The sequence below is a fragment of the Bufo bufo genome, chromosome 1 (assembly GCF_905171765.1).
Source record: "Bufo bufo chromosome 1, aBufBuf1.1, whole genome shotgun sequence".
Classification (NCBI taxonomy): domain Eukaryota; kingdom Metazoa; phylum Chordata; class Amphibia; order Anura; family Bufonidae; genus Bufo; species Bufo bufo.
In genome coordinates this window covers 673734658-673754442 of record NC_053389.1, presented here as the reverse complement: position 1 = coordinate 673754442, position 19785 = coordinate 673734658, and the positions used below count along the sequence as shown (strand labels likewise).

At 43.0% G+C, this 19785-nt stretch overlaps 1 protein-coding gene across 2 annotated transcripts in view; it reads left to right on the top strand.

Annotated features, from left to right (window-relative positions):
- The window catches only part of IL16 (interleukin 16), a 145375-nt gene that overhangs the window by 108740 nt on the left and 16850 nt on the right, over positions 1–19785 (top strand). For both annotated transcript variants that reach the window (XM_040414077.1, XM_040414076.1), the window contains 2 exons: positions 1229–1352; positions 9600–10647. In XM_040414077.1, the coding sequence (XP_040270011.1) occupies positions 1229–1352; positions 9600–10647 (1172 nt within the window). The remainder of the gene's footprint in view (positions 1–1228; positions 1353–9599; positions 10648–19785) is intronic.

The following is a 19785-nucleotide window of genomic DNA, read 5'->3' as shown; positions in this document are numbered from 1 at the left end:
AGGATGGCAACAGCATCAAGAGTCACAATAGTGGCACCAGAACAGAGTAGGGAGGTGGGGGCCACAGCAGTGGCAGTAACAGCACAAGATGGTGGCAGATCACAGTAGGAGCAGATGACAGCAAAGGCAGCAGGAGTGTGGCATCAGGCAGGTTGCAGCAGCACTTGGGCAGAATAAATGTCTGTTGCATCAAGCACCAGTGTCTGGAAATCCAGGTTGATCCATGCCTGATTCATCTTTATAAAGGTAGTTTCTCAACATTTGTTGAAAGGCGAGTTCTCTTTGGGGTAACTATGCCATCCACCGCACATAACACCCGCTCTGATGCCACACTACTGGCCGAGCAGGAAAGCTTGCGCAGGGCAAACTCTGCCAGTTGCGACTACAATTCAAGTTTGGCTGCCCAGTAGTCCAAGGGATCTTGGATGTGGGGTGGCAGGGTGCAGTCCAAGTATGCCACCACCTGCTGGTTCAGGTTCTGCTCCATGTCCTGCTGCTGCTGTGAGACTGCTGCTTCTGATGGAGCTGGTGCTGCTCCTGCCCACCCCCCTCCCTCCAGCAGTCATGGCAGTGGAGCATGAGCTCAGAGGGTCCCCCGGTTAGATCTTCATGAGGATGGACGATGGTACACGTAGGCAGCGACCAACAGACTACAAATACTGTCTCGATGGTAGCGCTTTTCATGCCTCTCTTTTGGACCGGTAGCGAGGGTCTAACATGGTGGAGAGCCAGTAGTCATCTTATGGTGCAGGGGCCCACTGAGGAATTCCCCGCCTCCCCGGTGGGCCAGTCCGAGTCTGGGCATAGCCTAATATGTGACATTAAGCACCAAAATTCTGGCATACAATTCTCTTAGCTAAGCAAACCAATGTTTGGTACAGCGCTAGACAAAAGTGTCTATCCTTGCACCACATTTATTATCCAGCCTGAGCCCCTGTGATAAATGTGGTGCAGGTCTAGACATTCTGTCTAAGCAAGGCTCCATCACTGTAATATTAAAGATTGCGATGGAGATATTAGTATGACATGCATTTTCTGCTGCTTTGTGTCATTACCCAGTGACAGTAAAGTTTACACTAGTGGACAGTAAGTACTATGTCTCTATATGTAACCTTCAGATCTGGACCTCCACCTGTCTTCTGAGACTTATAGAAAATGTACATAGCACATTGAGAAAATCTTGTGGTTTTCATGATAATGTTTTTGACATGACTATATTGTTTCACAGGAAGCAGGAAACCTGCTGCTCAAAGGAAATCAGCAAATGACAGCCCACAGAGTGTTAGATACAACAGTATCTTCTACTGAATCCTCACACTCAACGACTGGTGAACGAAGGTCTCCGGACACAGGTATGTCACTGGCTGATGTCCTACACAATCCCACTCTTGTGTGCATCACACTGTGCTGAACATACTGTACTTGCAGTCCTGCAATGAAATATTTGCATATCTAAGATGACAAAGCACCTTATCATTATAATATACAATGTGATTTACTAAGCCTTTATACTGTGTACATCAACTATAGTCAATTCATTTCTGAATAATGGTACTTTGACACAAGCGTTTAAGTTTTCCGGTATGGAGTTTCGTCATATGGGCTCAATACCGGGAAAAAACGCTTCCGTTTTGTCCCCGTTCATTGTCAATGGGGACAAAACTGAACTGAACAGAACGGAATGCACCAAAATGCCGGATCCAGCAAAAATGCTAGTGTGAAAGTAGCCTAAGACACTTCCATGTCAAAAGCCTAAATGATTCAGAACTTCTGAATGTTGGCTAATCAAGTCTAAGTTTTGTTATAGCTTGCCGTTATAGATATCAGGGCTTTTCATTTTTAACTTACGGTGTAGAGAATGTAAAGATCATCCTGATCAGATTAATTGCATGAATCTATATAAATTGACCTCTATATATTCATTATTTTTCTGAGAAACCTGATGGTAACATATGAGCTCCTGCAAAGCATTACTGCCCTTCTTAGGCCTGTGTGCGACTGCTACCTCTGCCCCTCTATAGACACGCCTCAGTTACGTGAATTACAGCTATATTATTGGGGGTGATATTGGTAAAGGATAGCAATAACTTTTTAAATGATATGTGACTTGTAAATAGGTAGACATAGACAGGCAGATAGATAGATAGACAGATAGATAAATAGATACTGTAGATAGATAGATACTGTAGATAGATATATATTAGACAGATATATATTAGATCGTGTGGGGACTCGCTCTGGTAAACAGGATTAGCGGACGCAGTATAGAGGCAACAACAAGTTCTTTGGATTAAACAGTTCAGTGTTTTATTCACACTTTAGGCAAGTGACAAAACAAGCAGTCATATTCAAACAAAAAGTGACCTTGTGGTGTTGGTGGTAATTCACACCATGCGGCAATTCTGCCTCAGAGTCCTTGCTGATAGCAGCACCAACCTGTTTTCATGCAAAACAGGTAGCAAGCCTTCATTCAGATACAAGGCTCCCAGATCCCAACACAGAGACATGGCTTCTGAGCCCAGCTGCCTATTTAAGGACAGCCAGCTGCTGCCAAAACCCGGACCGGCATTTAAAATCCGGTCCGGTATTTGACCTCACCTAGCTGTAAATCAGCCCAGCAGCACATGCTGGGAGGAAAATACCTGTTTTCTCAGACCAAACCTTTCACTGTGTGAACACACGCCAAACAGTGTACCCGGGACAGGGCATCCGCGTTTCCCTGTAACCAGCCTGCCCTGTGTTCCACCGAAACTTTAAGTTTTGTAGGGAAAGAAACCATCGGGTGACCTGGGCATTTCTGTTCTTGGCCTGGCTCATCCACTTGAGAGGGGAGTGGTCTGTCACCAGGCGGAATTTTCTCCCTTTTGAAGTCGGGCGTCACCAAAACTGGGGACCCGCACAGGGCCGACAGTCGGTACTGTGGATGACGATATCATCCAGGTAAGCCGAAGTGTACCGACGATGTGAACAAAGCACAATGTCTATTAGTCGCTGAAAAGTGGCGGGGGCGCCATGCAGACCAAAGAGTAAGACCTTATATTGATACAGCCCCTCAGGCGTGATGAAGGCAGTTTTCTCTTTGGCAGCCTCCGTTAAGGGCACCTGCCAGTACTGTTCTGGCTTTTGCCGCCCTGGCTGGTGTACCTTGTAGTTTACATTTCCGATTTTCTTGAGTACCTCGTAGGGCCCCTGCCACCTAGCCAGCAACTTACTGTCCACGGTCAGCACCAGAACCAAAACCCGACCACCCGGATTAAAGATCCGAACCCAAGCCTGCCGATTATAGACCCAACTCTGGGCTCGCTGAGCTGCCTCCATATGCTTCCTAACAAGAGGCAACACTGTCTCTATCCGATCTTGCATCTGGGTAACATACTCAATTACACTTTTATGCGGAGTGGGTTGTTGTTCCCACGTTTCTTTGGCCATGTCCAAGAGACCGTGAGGGTGTCTGCCATATAGCAGTTCGAAGGGCAAGAACCCCGTAGAGGCCTGGGGTACCTCTCGCACTGCGAACATGAAATAGGGCAGAAGGAGGTCCCAGTCCTTCCCATCTTTAGACACTACCTTTTTCAACATATTTTTTAATGTTTAGTTAAACCATTCTACCAGACCGTCCGTTTGAGGATGGTAAACGGACGTCCGTAGTTGTTTTATGTGCAGCAACTTACAGAGTTCCCTCATCACCTTGGACATAAGAGGGGTCCCTTGGTCAGTCAGAACCTCTTTAGGTGGTCCTACTCGGAAAAACATCACCATTAACTCCTTTGCTATGAGTTTGGCCGAGGTATGTCGCAGTGGCACCGCCTCTGGGTACCGAGTGGCGTAGTCTAGAATGACTAAGATGTGTTGATGCCCTCTGGCGGACTTCGGTACTGGGCCTATGAGGTCTATAGCTATTCGGTCAAACAGTACTTCGATAATCGGGAGAGGTACTAGGTGACTATGGATATGTGGCTGGGGGCTAGTTATCTGGCAGGTCAGGCAAGACTGGTCAGGCAAGACTTACAAAACTCTTCTACTTCTTTGAATATGCTGGGCCAGTAAAATAGCTGTAGAATACGAATCTGAGTTTTCTATAGCACCAGGTGACCCCTGAGAACGTGTTGGTAGGCAAGATCTAACACAAGCTTGTGATAAGTCTTGGGGACCACCAACTCTTCAATAGGCTCAACCTGCAGTTGGTTTACCCGATACAACATATCTTGCTGAACTACAAAACGGGGAAACACTGACTCTGCTCCAGGTTGTTGTGGTTCACCATCTACTATTAATCCATTTTCCCAGGCGCGGGATAGTGTTGGGTCCCGACGTTGGGCGGTACCAAAATTATCCCCGGAGACATTGAGGTCTGCCAATTCAGGACCCGGTGGCAAGTCCTCCACGTCTCCCACCATCACACTTAGTGGGGCTGTCTCACCCTCTTCCACCGAAGTGGCGGTTACCCCTACCTCTGGCCCTTCGGTATCAGGTTCCCAGGGTTCTGGTTTACCCCCTGAGCCAGGCCACTCTGCTAGGGTTACCCCTGTCTCATGGCTATCAGTCACTCTCATAGCAGGCCACAGTGCCGGGAAGACCAGGAAGTCTCTCCCTATTATGAGTTCATAATGTAGATTTGTGGCGACAGCCACCTCGTGGGTCCATCTACCGGCCACCGTGGTTAGAGACACCAGCACGGTGGGGTAGTCTTTTAGGTCTCCGTGGATGCACATCACCCCGACTTTCCTGCCAGTATACTCAGTGGACCGCACCAGGGTAGCCCTTACTAGGGTCACAAGACTCACTGAGTCCAGCAGAGCCTTGGCCGTAGTGTCTCCCACTTCCATCTGGCACAAGTGATATAGAGACTCTGGGGTACCAGTTACACACAGCCTCCTGGCATATGGCGACTGACGGTAGCCATAGTTAGTGTCCATGGGCTCAACCCGATAGGGACAGTCAGCCCTTATATGGCCAGGTTCCTGACACCGCCAGCAGACTATCGGAGCTAGGTCCGCCGTGGGTACATTCTGGACGGGTTTTATCGGCTCAAATCTCCAGGCCTGGGGTGGAGATTTCCGGGGTTTGCCGACCCCCCTCCAGACAGAACCCTCCTTTAGATTCTTGGTAGCTTCATAGCATTCCACCAGGTCCACCATCTCAAGGGCATTGCCAGAAGACACCTGACCGATCCAGTGCTGGAGAGGGTATGGCAAAGCCCTCCAGAACATATCAGCTAATAGTCCAATAGTCTATAGCCAGGGGACTCAGCACATCAGGCTGTAGCCACTTTTGCAAGAGGTGGAGTAAGTCATAATACTGGGTTTTTGCAGGCTCAGCCGGCTTAAACCCCCACTGATGTACCCGCTGGGCACGGACCAACACATTCACCCCCAGTCTTGCCAAAATCTCACTCTTTTTGCCACTTGATCGTCCGGCAAGTCGAAATACACCCTCTGGGAATCGGATGCCAGGAATGGAGCGACGACCTCAGCCCACTGATCACGGGGTATCTTTTGCCTAATGGCCACTTTCTCGTACATCGCCAGGTAGGTTTTGATGTCGTCTGTAGGGGTCATCTTAGGAATCACGCATGGACTGCTTTATGGACATCGTAAATGCTCGGGGTTGCTCCTGCTGTCTGCAAAGTTATCACATGTTGTAGCAGCAACTGGTTAGTCTCCTGCTGCTGCTTATTAGCCTCGCGTTGCTGCACGTTTGTCTCTCGCTGCTGCAGATTAGCCTCCATGAGGGCCTTCACAACAGCCTTCATTTTGTCATGGGGCACTGATTGTAATACAGCTGGTTTAATGTACGACATAGAACCATGACTGAAAAATGCAGAAACCAAAAATATTGGCGTTCACGCCAGCCTCGCTGCTCTTGCCCGCATCCACCACCAATTGTGGGGACTCGCTCTGGTAGACAGGATTAGCGGACGCAGTATAGAGGCAACAACAAGTTCTTTGGATCAAACAGCTCAGTGTTTTATTTACACTTTAGGCAAGTGACAAAACAAGCAGTCATATTCAAACAAAAAGTCACCTTGTGGTGTTGGTGGTAATTCACACCATGCGGCAATTCTGCATCAAAGAGTCCTTGCTGATAGCAGCACCAACCTGTTTTCATGCCAAACAGGTAGCAAGCCTTCATCCAGACACAAGGCTCCCAGATCCAAACACAGAGACATGGCTTCTGAGCCCAGCTGCCTATTTAAGGACAGCCAGCTGCTGCCAAAACCCAAACCAGCATTTAACCACTTCCCATCTGGGCCCTTTGCCCCCTTCCTGACCAGGCCAAATTTTGCAAAACGGACATATCTCACTTTATGTGGTAATAACTTTGGAACGCCTTTATTTATACAAGTCATTCAGAGATTGTTTTCTCGTGACACATTGTACTTCATGATAGTCATAAATTTGAGTCAAAATATTTCACCTTTATTTATGAAAAAATCCCAAATTTACCCAAAAATTTAAAAAAATCGCAATTTTCTAAATTTCAATTTCTCTGCTTTTAAAACAGAAAGTGATACCTCATAAAATATTTATTATTCAACATTCCCCATATGTCTACTTTATGTTGGCATCATTTTGGAAATGTCATTTTATTTTTTTTAGGACGTTAGAAGGCTTAGAAGTTTAGAAGCAATTCTTCAAATTTTTAAGAAAATTGCCAAAACCCACTTTATAAGGACCAGTTCAGATCTGAAGTCACTTTGTGGGGCCTACATAGTGGATACCCCCATAAATGACCCCATTGTAGAAACTACACCCCTCAAGGTATTCAAAACCGATTTTACAAACTTTGTTAACCCTTTAGGCGTTCCACAAGAATTAAAGGAAAATGGAGATCAAATTTTTAAATTTCACTTTTTTGGCAGATTTTCCATTTTAATCAATTTTTTTCTCTAACACATCGATGGTTAACAGCCAAACAAAACTCAATATTTATTACCCAGATTCTGCGGTTTACAGAAACACCCCACATGTGGTCGTAAACTGCTGTATGGGCACACGGCAGGGCGCAGAAGGAAAGGAACTCCACATGGTTTTTAGATGCCATGTCCCATTTGAAGCCCCCTGATGCACCCTTACAGTAGAAACTCCCAAGAAGTGACCCCATTTTGGAAACTAGGGGATAAGGTGCCAGTTTTATTAGTACTATTTTTGGGTACATATGATTTTTTGATCATTCAATATAACACTTTATGGGGCAAGGTGACCAAAAAATTGGTTGTTTTAGCACAGTTTCTATTTATTTATTTTTACAGCGTTCACCTTAGGGGTTCAGTCAAGTGACATTTTTATAGAGCAGATTGTTACGGACGTGGCGATACCTAATATGTATACTTTTTCTCATTTATTAAAGTTTTACACAATAATAGCATTTTTGAAACCAAAAAATTATGTTTTAATGTGTCCATGTTCTGAGAGCTATAGTTTTTTTATTTTTTGAGAGATTTTCTTATGTAGGGGCTCATTTTTTGCGGGATGAGGTGACGGTTTTATTGGTACCATTTTGTGGGACATACGCGTTTTTGATCACTTGGTGTTGCACCTTTTGTGATGCAAGGTGACAAAAATTGCTTGTTTTGACACAGTTTTTTTTATTTATTTTTTACGGTGTTCATCTGAGGGGTTAGGTCATGTGATATTTTTATAGAGCTGGTTTTTACGGACGCGGCAATACTAAATATGTCTATTTTACTTTATTTTTTCTATTTTAATTATTTTTTTTTTATTCCTAACTTGGGAACTTTTTTTTTTTTTACATGTGAAACTTTATTTTATTTTATTTTTTCAACCCTTTATTTTTTTTATTTTTTTTTTTACACTTTTCGTCCCCCATAAGGTCATACAAGACCTCTGGGGGACATTTGCTTCACTTTTTCTTTTTTTTTTCACAGTTGATTTCTCCTGAGATAGTAGCCCCAGTTACAGGACAAATGCACCCCTATAGAGGCTGTACAGCAGCAATCCAGCGCTGTACAGCCTCAGTGCAGGGCTGATTGAGGTCTCTGAGAGACCTCACACAGCTCCTGCACTCTCCGGTCCCGGCGGTCACATGACCGCCGGGCCGGAACAGGAAGCGCACAGCTCTTCCTGCTCTGCAGACACAGCGCTCGGTGAGCGCTGTGTCTGCAGCGATCGTGAAGGCAGGGACACCTGGGCACTGTCCCTGCCTTGTCTTAGGGTTGCCCTGCTGTCACTGACAGCGGGCAACCCGATCAGCAGCTGCACGATTAGCGTGCAGCTGCTATTTCTGACAGGACGTTTTAAAACGTGCTGTCAGAAATAGACGTCCACCCATAGGACGTTTATATCCTATGGGCGGACGTGAGGCGGTTAAAATCTGGTCCAGTATTTGACCTCACCTGGCTGTAAATCAGCCTAGCAGCACATGCTGGGAGGAAAATACCTGTTTTCCCAGACCAAACCTCTCACTGTGTCACGATAGATAGATAGATAGATAGATAGATAGATAGATAGATAGATAGATAGATAGATAGATAGATAGATAGATAGATAGATAGATAGATAGATTATATAGATACATATTAGATAAATAGATATAACATAGGTAGATGATAGATAAATAATTAGATGATGATAGAGAGATGATAGATATGAGATATATACATACATACAGTAGATAGATAAAGCCTAAACCAGTACTGTATACTGTAAGCCATTTAAGATTAGCCCCTATCCACAGGATAAGGGATGTATCTGATCAGTGGAGGTCAGACCACGGGAGCCCCGCCAATCACAAGAAATCAAGGGGGCTTGTGATTAATGTTTGAATGGAGGGGAAGTCTGCTTCTCCATTCAACTCACTGGGACTGTGGGAGACCCGAGCACAAATGTCTGGCTATCTCCAGCAGCCCCATAGAGCTGAATGGAGTGGTAGCTCGCATGGGTGACTGACACTCCTTTCAAACTTGGGGAGAAAGGACCGGGTTATCAAGATCAGAGGGAGGCCCCAGCAGTTTGACCCCCAATGATCAGACACTTATCCCTTATTCACAGGATACAGGATAAGTTGTCTTCATGGGACAACCCTTTTAAAGGAAACCTGTCACCTGGATTTTGGGTAAAGAGCTGAGGACATGGGTTGCTTGATGGCCGCTAGCACATCCGCAATATCCAGTCCCCAAAGCTCTGTGTGCTTTTATTGTGTAAAAAAAACAATTCGATACATATGCAAATTAACCTGAGATGAGTCCTGTCCGTGACTCATCTCACGTACAGGACTCATCTCAGGTTAATTTGCATATGTATCAAATCGGGTTTTTTGACACAATAAAAGCACACAGAGCTATGGGGACTGGGTATTGCGGATGTGCTAGCGGCCATCTAGCAACCCATGTCCTCAGCTCTATACACAAAATCCCGGTGACAGGTTCCCTTTAAATACTACAATCTCTATTTTCTACAGTCTCACAGTATATTTCAACATTCAGGAGGATTTATTTATTTTTTATTCCAAACCTAGGTGCAAATATGATTTTACACAGGTTGACATGATATTTTAATTAAAAGGTTACACCATCATCTATGTGTCTAGAATAGTGTGCTTAACATAATTATACAGCTAATTTTCCTCATATTTCATAGGAAATCCTATTATATCACATCACAAGCCATTATTGAGACGGCAGGCACGTGTTGACTACAGTCTTGATACAACTGCAGAAGATCCTTGGGTCAGGATATCTGATTGTATTAAAAATTTATTCAGTCCCATATTATCTGAAGACCACAGCCTAATGGATCTGCATGGAAGCATTAGAACAGGAGTGGATAGTTCAGCTGCTGCTCAAATAGAGCGTGGACAGCAACAAACTCAGGGTGGGGACTGTGGTTCACAGACGTGCAGAAATGAAGAAGTAGGGAACTTGAAGAAAGCTCCACCAGTGGCACCCAAGCCAGCTTGGTTTCGTCAGAGCTTAAGAGCCTCTAAGAATGTAGAGAGAACATCAGACAGCACTTCTCTTGTGAAACCCAGGGAAACTAGTAACAGTTTTAGACCTCAAATTTCCAATAGGGCATCATCAATCAAACAGAGAATAAGTTCATTTGAAACTTTTAGTACACCACAGCCAGCAACAAAGGGGAGTGATAGGCCCAGTGCTCGAAATCTAGTCCCGCATGAAAAGTCTCCTACCAAGGAACTAGAAGTAGAATGTGTGACTGTTTCATTCAATAAGGTCACTGTTAACTCCGTTGAAAGTCAAATTACAGAAATTAGCGATCCTGTGATAGTTTCTCCTGTGGACAAGAATGAAAATCAAGAGTCACACTCTCAGCCAAAATTGTTGAGTACAAGACGAACTAGCAGTACCGGTAATGAACCATATCACCACTTTTCACATACGGAGCTCACTGAGCCCTTACCTTTCAAGACTCCAAGCCAAAGATCAAGGAGCTATCCACTGACCTCCACACCATCAATCGACAACAGCCAGATATCAGAAAACTGCAGCAAAATCTATTCTATAAGCAACCAGGTGTCTTCTGCCTTGATGAAATCCTTGCTGGCCTTCCCTCAATCACCAAGTACACAGGGCAGTGATATATGGCAATTTGAGGCAACTGCTGGAGGAGAAAATACATCATCTTCTTCAAATGAAAATCAACACTTGGACACAGGATTTTCAGTGAAGTAAGACAAGCTGTTACATGTTTATACTGTATAATGCAATCACTGTGCACTGTGTCATTTCCTGTATAGATATCTGCAATACCATATTGATTGTTCATGATATTCAATATTCAAAGCATCAAAAACAATGTCATCCATGTCATTTGTAATATGGCAATCATTCATAGCTAACTATGAGATGATTCAGAATAAAACAGTAAAAAAGAGAGACAATATATGTGGCACAGGACACTGCAGGGATTTTTTTCATACTAGGCCACGTCTCTAACTCCGCCCAAAATAAAACTATACACACCCAATCCCACACAATCCTCTTAATGTCACCACATAGCAATTATTCCCCCTTTTGGCCACCACACAGTAGTTATGTCCACACTGTGCCAATCACAGTAGTAATATCCACTTTCCCCATTAGCAGCAGTAATGCCCACATGTGCCCCATTCACAATAGTTATGCCCAGAACCATCCAGGCAACATTATTGGTCTCAGGGTAGCCAATCTCTAGTATTTTGCTAGTCATCAATCCCTACCAGGCTGATGCATCCCACAGCCCCTGTTAGGTCCAGCTGTAGCCTCACCCTGGGTTCCCACAACCCATATCATACTGACTCCCCTCCAGGCTGACATATCTTACAACCCCAGCACTGACTCCTTCTTGGGCTGACAACAAGCTCAGCCACAGTGCTTTAACAGCAGCCCGAACAGTACTTCCAAAGATGTCCCTTCCTGCTGCTAGGAGTATCTCAGCCCACTATTCTAGAACAGCATTGGTTCCCACCATCTGCCCACTAGTGATTTTATCAAGGCCTTGCTGGGTGATACTACAATGACCTATGGGTTGCCCAAAAGCATGCAAAGTGACCCACTACAGAGCTTCATCCCACTGACACTCCTGTTGAAGATTCCCTCCATCAGGGCTGATTATGTTTGCTCTACTGCTCCAAATTAATAGTAATCCAAGGGTTTTACATGCACAGAAGAAAATAACTGACACACACTGGAGTCAAAGCAAATTCTCCTTTATTCAAGGAAGTGAAGCAGTTTATATGTACATCAGAGGGGGCATCCCCCCTGAAGCTCGTGGCATTGTTTCATTGGCGAAAATACAATAATAAGAAAAGAGATGGCATCAAACACTTGGCATCTGCTCATTGTTTTACTAACTCTGGTATGCAAACCTTGTAAACATATTGTAATGGCTTCACGCTAACAGTAGTACAGCATACCTCAAATTTGACACATCAGGGAGGAGGGTCCTTTTGGAACTTAAGTGAATAAGGCGTTAGCTGAGAGCTGGAGGATATGGGGGCCATCTTACTTAATCAAGAATGATAACCACATCTCTATCAGTCCCCCCCCCCCCTTTGAAGCCATTTCAATTGGCCTAACGCTGTCCCTAATCTAAGTGGGTTCTACAATCTGTCCCATTGTACCTGTTGGTTGTTTCACCACTTTGGAGACAACCTATCCATATTGGATAGACTCCCTTGTAATGGACTTATACAATGGGAAGTCAGATTCTCACCTATCCCGAAAACTAAATATTTGGGGGCGATGTTAAGTGGTGGCTTCTCGATTATTGTGAACATAAAAACTATTAATACTGGGAATCTTTGGGCAATACTATCCATGGGTCACTGGACTGGAAGTATCAGGCTGTAACAGCTTAGTACTTCCTTTTACACAACTTTTTCACAGCTACGAAACCTATTTTTACTATCTCATTTGAAATACATATTCTTTGAGTCAGGATCAGCAGTCACACAAGGGGGAACAACAGCACACAAGACTCAACATTTTCTTGCAATGACTGGCGTAGATCCAATTAGGCTTTCCTTTGAGCTTCACTGATGTGCTTGTGGTCAGCAACACTTGGAATGGACCATCATAACAGGGTTTGAGTACTTTTCTAAAGTGTCTTTTTACCACCACCCAATCACCAGATACAAATGGGTGGGTTTCTGGTACTTTATCAAGATCTGGAAGTGAAGCAAAAACTCGAGAGTGTATTTTAGTCAAATACTTGTGCAAACTGATCACATAATCTGTCAGACAGCCATGTTGCATCTGGAGCTGCTGTGGGAAATGCAATCCTCTCCTAGGGGCTGACCCAAAAAGGACCTTTTAGGGACTAAGGCCTGTCTTACGGTTAGGGGTATACCTTACTGGAAAGAGGGCTACCAGAAGGCACTCTGTTCATGGCTTTTTGAATCTTTAACTTTAGTGTCCCGTTCAGTTCCTTTTTTCCTACCCTATCGCTGCTTTGTGGATGGTACGAAGCATGTACGGCCTGTCCTACACCCAAAACCTTCATCATGTCCTGTATCACTTCATCTGTGAAGTGAACACCTCTGGTACCCCATACATGCATACAACTTCGGCCATAATCTTCTTTGCTGTTGTCTTCGCTACCGGGTATGCTTCTGGCCATCCTGAAGTCATCACACACCAATACATACTCATACACGCCCACCTTGGGTAGTTGAATGTAGTCTGCAAGCATTGAAACAGATACAAAGGGCAAGACGTGTGTTTCTGGGGTACCTTAACCACCTTGTCTGACGTTTTTCTGGGCAAAAATCATACATCCTTGAGTATATCTGGCTGCTACAGTGCTGAACCCTGGGGCGTACTATGTACTAAATCACACAATGTAGTTTTTTGACTGGTGCGTCACTCGATGGGCTGCCTGTGCCATTGTGGACATGATGGACAGTCCCTTATGGTCTTCAGGCCACTGACACAAACATTGATATTCTCTTGATGGAATAGTCTTGATAACAGTGCAGTGAGAAATGGCTGCACTGGACACTGTAGAGGTCTGGTGCAGCCATTCTTCATCCTGCCAACATGTCCACCTCACACTGCAGTTATGGTGGCACAGAATTACAGGTAACTTGTATATATGGTTCAGATGTTCTTCCTGGCGATGTCGGTGGGATCTCAGTTGCTTTTGCTATAATATTTGCTACTGGCCACGTAGATGCTTATGAGGTTAAATGTACTAGCAAAAATACCGGTAAGCTTTTTGGAAATGTGTATATGCTGTATTGTATGGTCAAGTACCTTATGTGGTCGAAAGTGTCAAGTGTAGTAATTCTCTTTCGCATGGAGTTTACAGCAATATAATTTTTTTCATTTTTCAATTAAGATCTGTAAAATAAAAATTCTAAATAATTGAATTCAATATCCTTCCCTTAAATCCCTACTTTCTAGATATCATAGCATATGTAAGACCACTTTTATAAGGTCATTACTTTGTCAGTAATTTACACCAGTATTCATAAGCCAAAAACAGAGGCTAATTTATCAAGCCCTGCAGTCCAGAATTCTGGCCTCAAAAAGTTGTAACAAATAGGGCTTTAGGATTTTTTGAGGTTACTTGTGACATTTTGCATTTTTAACCTACTCAATACAGTTTTAAAAAGTGGGTGTGATTAGCTATGTTAATTAGTTTCACTCTAGATTTAACATTAAAAAGTCACAAAAAAGGTATAATCTTACTCCAGTAGGGGGGTGGAATGTAAAAACTTGAGTAACATTTCTAGACAAAAGTGTCACATTTGCAAATGGCCAAATATATGTGTATTCTAAGGCTACTTTCACATAAGCGATACAGCCTGGCATAGAATGCCAGGAATTGGCCGGACAGAAACTGCTGCACAGCGGTTTTTGTCTGGCCGATTCTCAACACGTTTTTCGGGTGCGGACAGATCTCCGCTGCACCCCATTATAGTTAATGGATCTGGAAGGCATTACAGTAATATTCGGCAATGCCAGATCTGCAGAAACAGCCTGCTAGAAGGCTGTTACAGATGTGAAACTAGCCCAAAGAGAAGCTCATTTCCACCTATGATGGTCACGCAAACATGCTGCTCCATTCAACTCTATGGGGCTGCCCGAGACAGCCATGTACAAGAGCTCAGCTATCACTAGCAAGAATCCCTCTCATTATAAATTTCCTCCAGAAGTGGAATCTACAGAGAAAAAAGTATAAAGAAAATATTTGCGCCCCTTCTGTGTTTTGGACGCACTCCAGGTTTTGGCTTACAAATACTGACCGTGCTTGAAATGTGAACTTTTATGATACTGGTACACAATATTCATATTTGAATTCCAAGGCATATTACCCTCAGGTAAAGCATCTGTTTTTTTAACCTTCTACTGAATATTTTTGTGTACTATAGAGTGGTAAAACCAACATGAAGCTAGTTAGTTTCTGATATTTCAATGTTTGGGGAACAAAATGCAAGAACCATAACGTTGCTGTCGTAGCTAAAAGTTATCCAATCTTAGGGTCTTTACACACATGAATTTACACTGGTGTGTATTTTCTGGGCTGTAAAAACACCAGAACAAATGCACACATGTTTTTGTTGCGTTTTGTAGAATTTTTGCAAACAGTGTTTTTTCTCACAAGTGTTTTCTTCATTACATTTTTCCCCTAGAGAAAAGGGGATGTGAAAACACATGAAAGAACGAAAAGAGCTACAGTATGCTGCAATTTTTAACAGAAGTCAGAAAGAGTAAAAATACTATGCCAGTAGCAACAAAAAGCTTGTGTGTCTTGGGTTTCATTTCTCCCATACACCTTCAGCTAATATTTCGAGCTGGAGTTTTTAGTATAGAAAATGCACCAAAAAACAAAAGGTGCATAGAATGTTACTTAAACACGAGTACTGAAAAATGCCAGCAAAAACCTACATGTGAAAGCACCCTCTAAGGAGGTTTCCAATGATACACACTAATAGCTAAAGTAATACGATATTGGAAATACTTGAACTTTCTAATCTATCCTACTGTAGAATATGTGCATGTTTTTTTAAGCAGATAAGATAAAACAATTTACCCACCTGTTGCTATGCTGTCTGAGATTACTACCAAATTACTATACAGGGTAAATAAAAAAAATCAGACCAAGCAGTTCCCTGGTTCCTTGTGTATGAGTTTGTGTTCCTGGACCGGAAAGCCCCTTTATAGTGCACCTGCCATTTGAGATTATTTAAGAGATAAAGGGGTTTTCTGATCTTTAACCCGGTACGCCCTTGTGTCCTGGTACTTAAGGACACAGGGCGTACATGTAAGCCCTGTGTATTTCTGATCACTGCCGCCTGGCCGGCTGTGATTGGAACAAGGTGCCTGCTCAAATCATTGAGCAGGCACCTCGGCTAAATGCCCGGGGGGGGGGGGGGCATTTAGCCGAGGTGCCTGTTGCGATCGCCCCATGTCGGCGATCGCAACAAACCGCAGGTCAATTCAGACCTGCGGTTTGCTGCGCTTTTTGCAGTTTCTGATCCCCGCGGTCGATCAGAAACTGTAGTATGCCTAAACTATATATGTTTCACCCCCCCCCCCTGCACCCCTGAATGATTTGATGGCGGCGGGATGTTCAGGGGGGGGGGTTGCGGGCGGTCGATCCCCCGCCCGCCTCCCCTTGAATAATCGTTGATGTACAGTGGGTAAACCAGGGTGTCAGCACATTGCTGACACCCTGGTATAAACGGCTGACATCTGTGATGCGATGTCAGCCGTTTAACCCTTTCCATACCGCGGTCCATACGGACCGCTGTATGGAAAAGGTTAACAGCTCAGGGAGCTCAGACAGCCCCCCTCCTTACCCTTCCCCGTCTGCGCAGTTGTGGCCACAACTGAGCAGACGGGGAAGGTTCCCATGGCAACAGGACGCCTTCTCAGGCATCCTGCTGTCCATGGTGCTGAACAGATCTGTGCTTCAGACAAAGTATAAGTAAAATACAGTACAAAACACTATATAGTGTACTGTACTGTATTATACAGACATCAGACCCACTGGATCTTCAAGAACCAAGTGGGTCTGGGTCAAAAAAAAAGTAAAAAAAGTGAAAAAAATGTAAAAATCAAAAAACACATTTATCACTGATTAAAAATGAAAAAAATAAAATTCCCTACACATGTTTGGTATCGCCGCGTCCGTAACGACCTGATCTATAAAACGGTCATGTTACTTTACCTGAACGGTGAACGCCATAAAAATAAAAAATAAAAAACTATGATGAAATTGAAATTTTGCCCACCTTACTTCCCAAAAAAGGTAATAAAAGTGATAAAAAAAGTCGCATGTACGCCAAAATAGTGCCAATCAAACCGTCATCTCATCCCGCAAAAATCATACCCTACCCAATATAATCAGCCAAAAATTGAAAAAACTATGGCTCTTAGACTATGGAAACACTAAAACATGTTTTTTTTGTTTCAAAAATGAAATCATTGTGTAAAACTTACATAAATAAAAAAAGTATACATATTAGGTATCGCCGCGTCCGTATCGACTGGCTCTATAAAAATATCACATGACCTAACCCCTCAGATGACAACCGTAAAAAAAAAAAAAAAACGTGTAAAAAAAGCAATTTTTGGTCATCTTACGTCACAAAAAGTGTAATAGCAAGCGATCAAAAAGTCATATGCACCCCAAAATAGTGCCAATCAAACCGTCATCTCATCCCAAAAGAAATGAGACCCTACTTAAGATAATCACCCAAAAACTGAAAAAACTATGGCTCTTAGACTATGGAGACACTAAAACATTTTTTTTGTTTTAAAAATGGAATCATTGTGTAAAACTTACATAAATAAAAAAATTGTATACATATTAGGTATCGCCGCGTCCGTGACAACCTGCTCTATAAAATTACCACATGATCTAACCTGTCAGATGAATGTTGTAAATAACAAAAAAAAAAAAACGGTGCCAAAAAATCTATTTCTTGTTGTCTTGCCTCACAAAAAGTGTAATATAGAGCAACCAAAAATCATATGTACCCTAAACTAGTACCAACAAAACTGCCACCCTATCCTGTAGTTTCTAAAATGGGGTCACTTTTTTGGAGTTTCTACTCTAGGGGTGCATCAGGGGGGCTTCAAATGGGACATGGTGTCAAAAAAACCAGTCCAGCAAAATCTGCCTTCCAAAAACCGTATGGCATTCCTTTCCTTCTGCGCCCTGCCGTGTGCCCGTACAGCAGTTTACGACCACATATGGGGTGTTTCTGTAAACTACTGAATCAGGGCCATAAATAATGAGTTTTGTTTGGCTGTTAACCCTTGCTTTGTAACTGGAAAAAAATATTAAAATGGAAAATCTGCCAAAAAAGTCAAATTTTGAAATTGTATCTCTATTTTCCATTAAATCTTGTGAACCCTAATGGGTTAACAAAGTTTGTAAAATCAGTTTTGAATACTTTGAGGGGTGTAGTTTCTTAAATGGGGTCACTTTTATGGAGTTTCTACTCTAGGGGTGCATCAGGGGGGCTTCAAATGGGACATGGTGTCAAAAAACCAGTCCAGCAAAATCAGCCCTCCAAAAACCAAGCGGTGCACCTTTCACTCTACGCCCTATTGTGTGCCCGTACAGTAGTTTACGGCCACATATGGGGTGTTTCTGTAAACAGCAGAGTCAGGGAAATAAAGATACAGTCTTGTTTGGCTGTTAACCCTTGCTTTGTTAGTGGAAAAAATGGGTTAAAATGGAAAATTAGGCAAAAAAATGAAATTCTCTAATTTCATCCCCATTTGCCAATAACTCTTGTGCAACACCTAAAGGGTTAACGAGGTTTGTAAAATCAGTTTTGAATACCTTGAGGGGTGTAGTTTATAGAATGGGGTCATTTTTGGGCAGTTTCTATTATGTAAGCCTCGCAAAGTGACTTCAGACCTGTAGTGGTCCCTAGAAATTGGGTTTTTGTAAATTTCTGAAAAATTTATAAACTTCTAAGTCTTGTAACATCCCCAAAAAATAAAATATCATTCCCAAAATAATTCAAACATGAAGTAGACATATGGGGGTGTTACTATGTATTACATAGGTAGAGAAACTGAAACTTTGAAATTTGCTAATTTTTCCAAATTTTTGGTAAATTAGGTATTTTTTTGTGCAAAAATAATAATTTTTTGGGCTTCATTTTACCAGTGTCATGAAGTACAATATGTGATGAAAAAACTATCTCAGAATGGCCTGGATAAGTCAAAGCGTTTTAAAGTTATCAGCACTTAAAGTGACACTGGTCAGATTTGCCTGGTCCTAAGGTGAAATAAGGCTGTGTCCTTAAGGGTTTAAAAGTTATGTGCACATTGTTTACATGCAGTAATTAGTCACTTACAAATGTATTGTCTGTAGCTGAATTGCTAATATTTATCTATGGCTAATATTACACGATTAGATCATGCAGGTGATTGTCGGGAAGAAAGCGTTCCCTCCCGGCAATTGCCTGCTCACTAGCAGAGGAGACCACTGCTATTACATGCAGCGGTCTCCTCCTCAGTATGAGGACAAGCGATCGCTAATGCCATCCCTCTTTCCCATACTGAATCATTGTTTGCCGGCAGCAGATTGTGATTACATAGAGGGATCTGCCACTGGAAAACAAGGATTTTAAAATCTATTGAAAGATTCCAATTATCCAATGAACGAACATTTGCTCTTTCAACGGGTAATCGGCAGCAGTATTACACTGCCAGATCATCGCTAACGAGTGTTCATACGAACGCTTGTTAACAATGATCTGAATGATTATCTGTCCATGTAATATAAGCTTTACTCTTAACAAACACATGGTTATCGCTTTACTGCACCCTTCCCTTTTTGGCTCTAGAGAGAGTGTGTTTCACATGCTGGGCAGCAGATTGTGCAGTGAGCAATAAAAAAGCAGAGCTGTCTAGTAGCAGAGCAGTGTGTTGGTTCATGAAAATAAGTACAGGACTAACTTGGGGAATGCATGCAACTGTAAGTAGAGGCAATGTCAGTCAGGGGACTCATGGGAACTGTACTCCTTGTTAAAAGTGTAGAAACAACCTTTAAACTGACAGGTGCTGCTTTCACTCTACTATTCCCTGCGATGGAGTTTGGGTTAATGTAACCTGTTCTGCAACCATGAATTGTTTCACTGAGCAATGCAGTAGGAGAAAGAGGTCCGTCTGTCAGCAGCTCTCTATTAAAGGGAATGTTTAATAGGATAAAAAAAATTATATATGGCTCAGAAGGTTTGAATTCTTTTTTAATCATTACTCACTCTCACTGATCCACTGCTGCTGTGTTCTGACGCTCACTAGTCTCTGCTGCTCTCCAAATCCTGGTGCCAACTTGACATAGTAAATGGCAG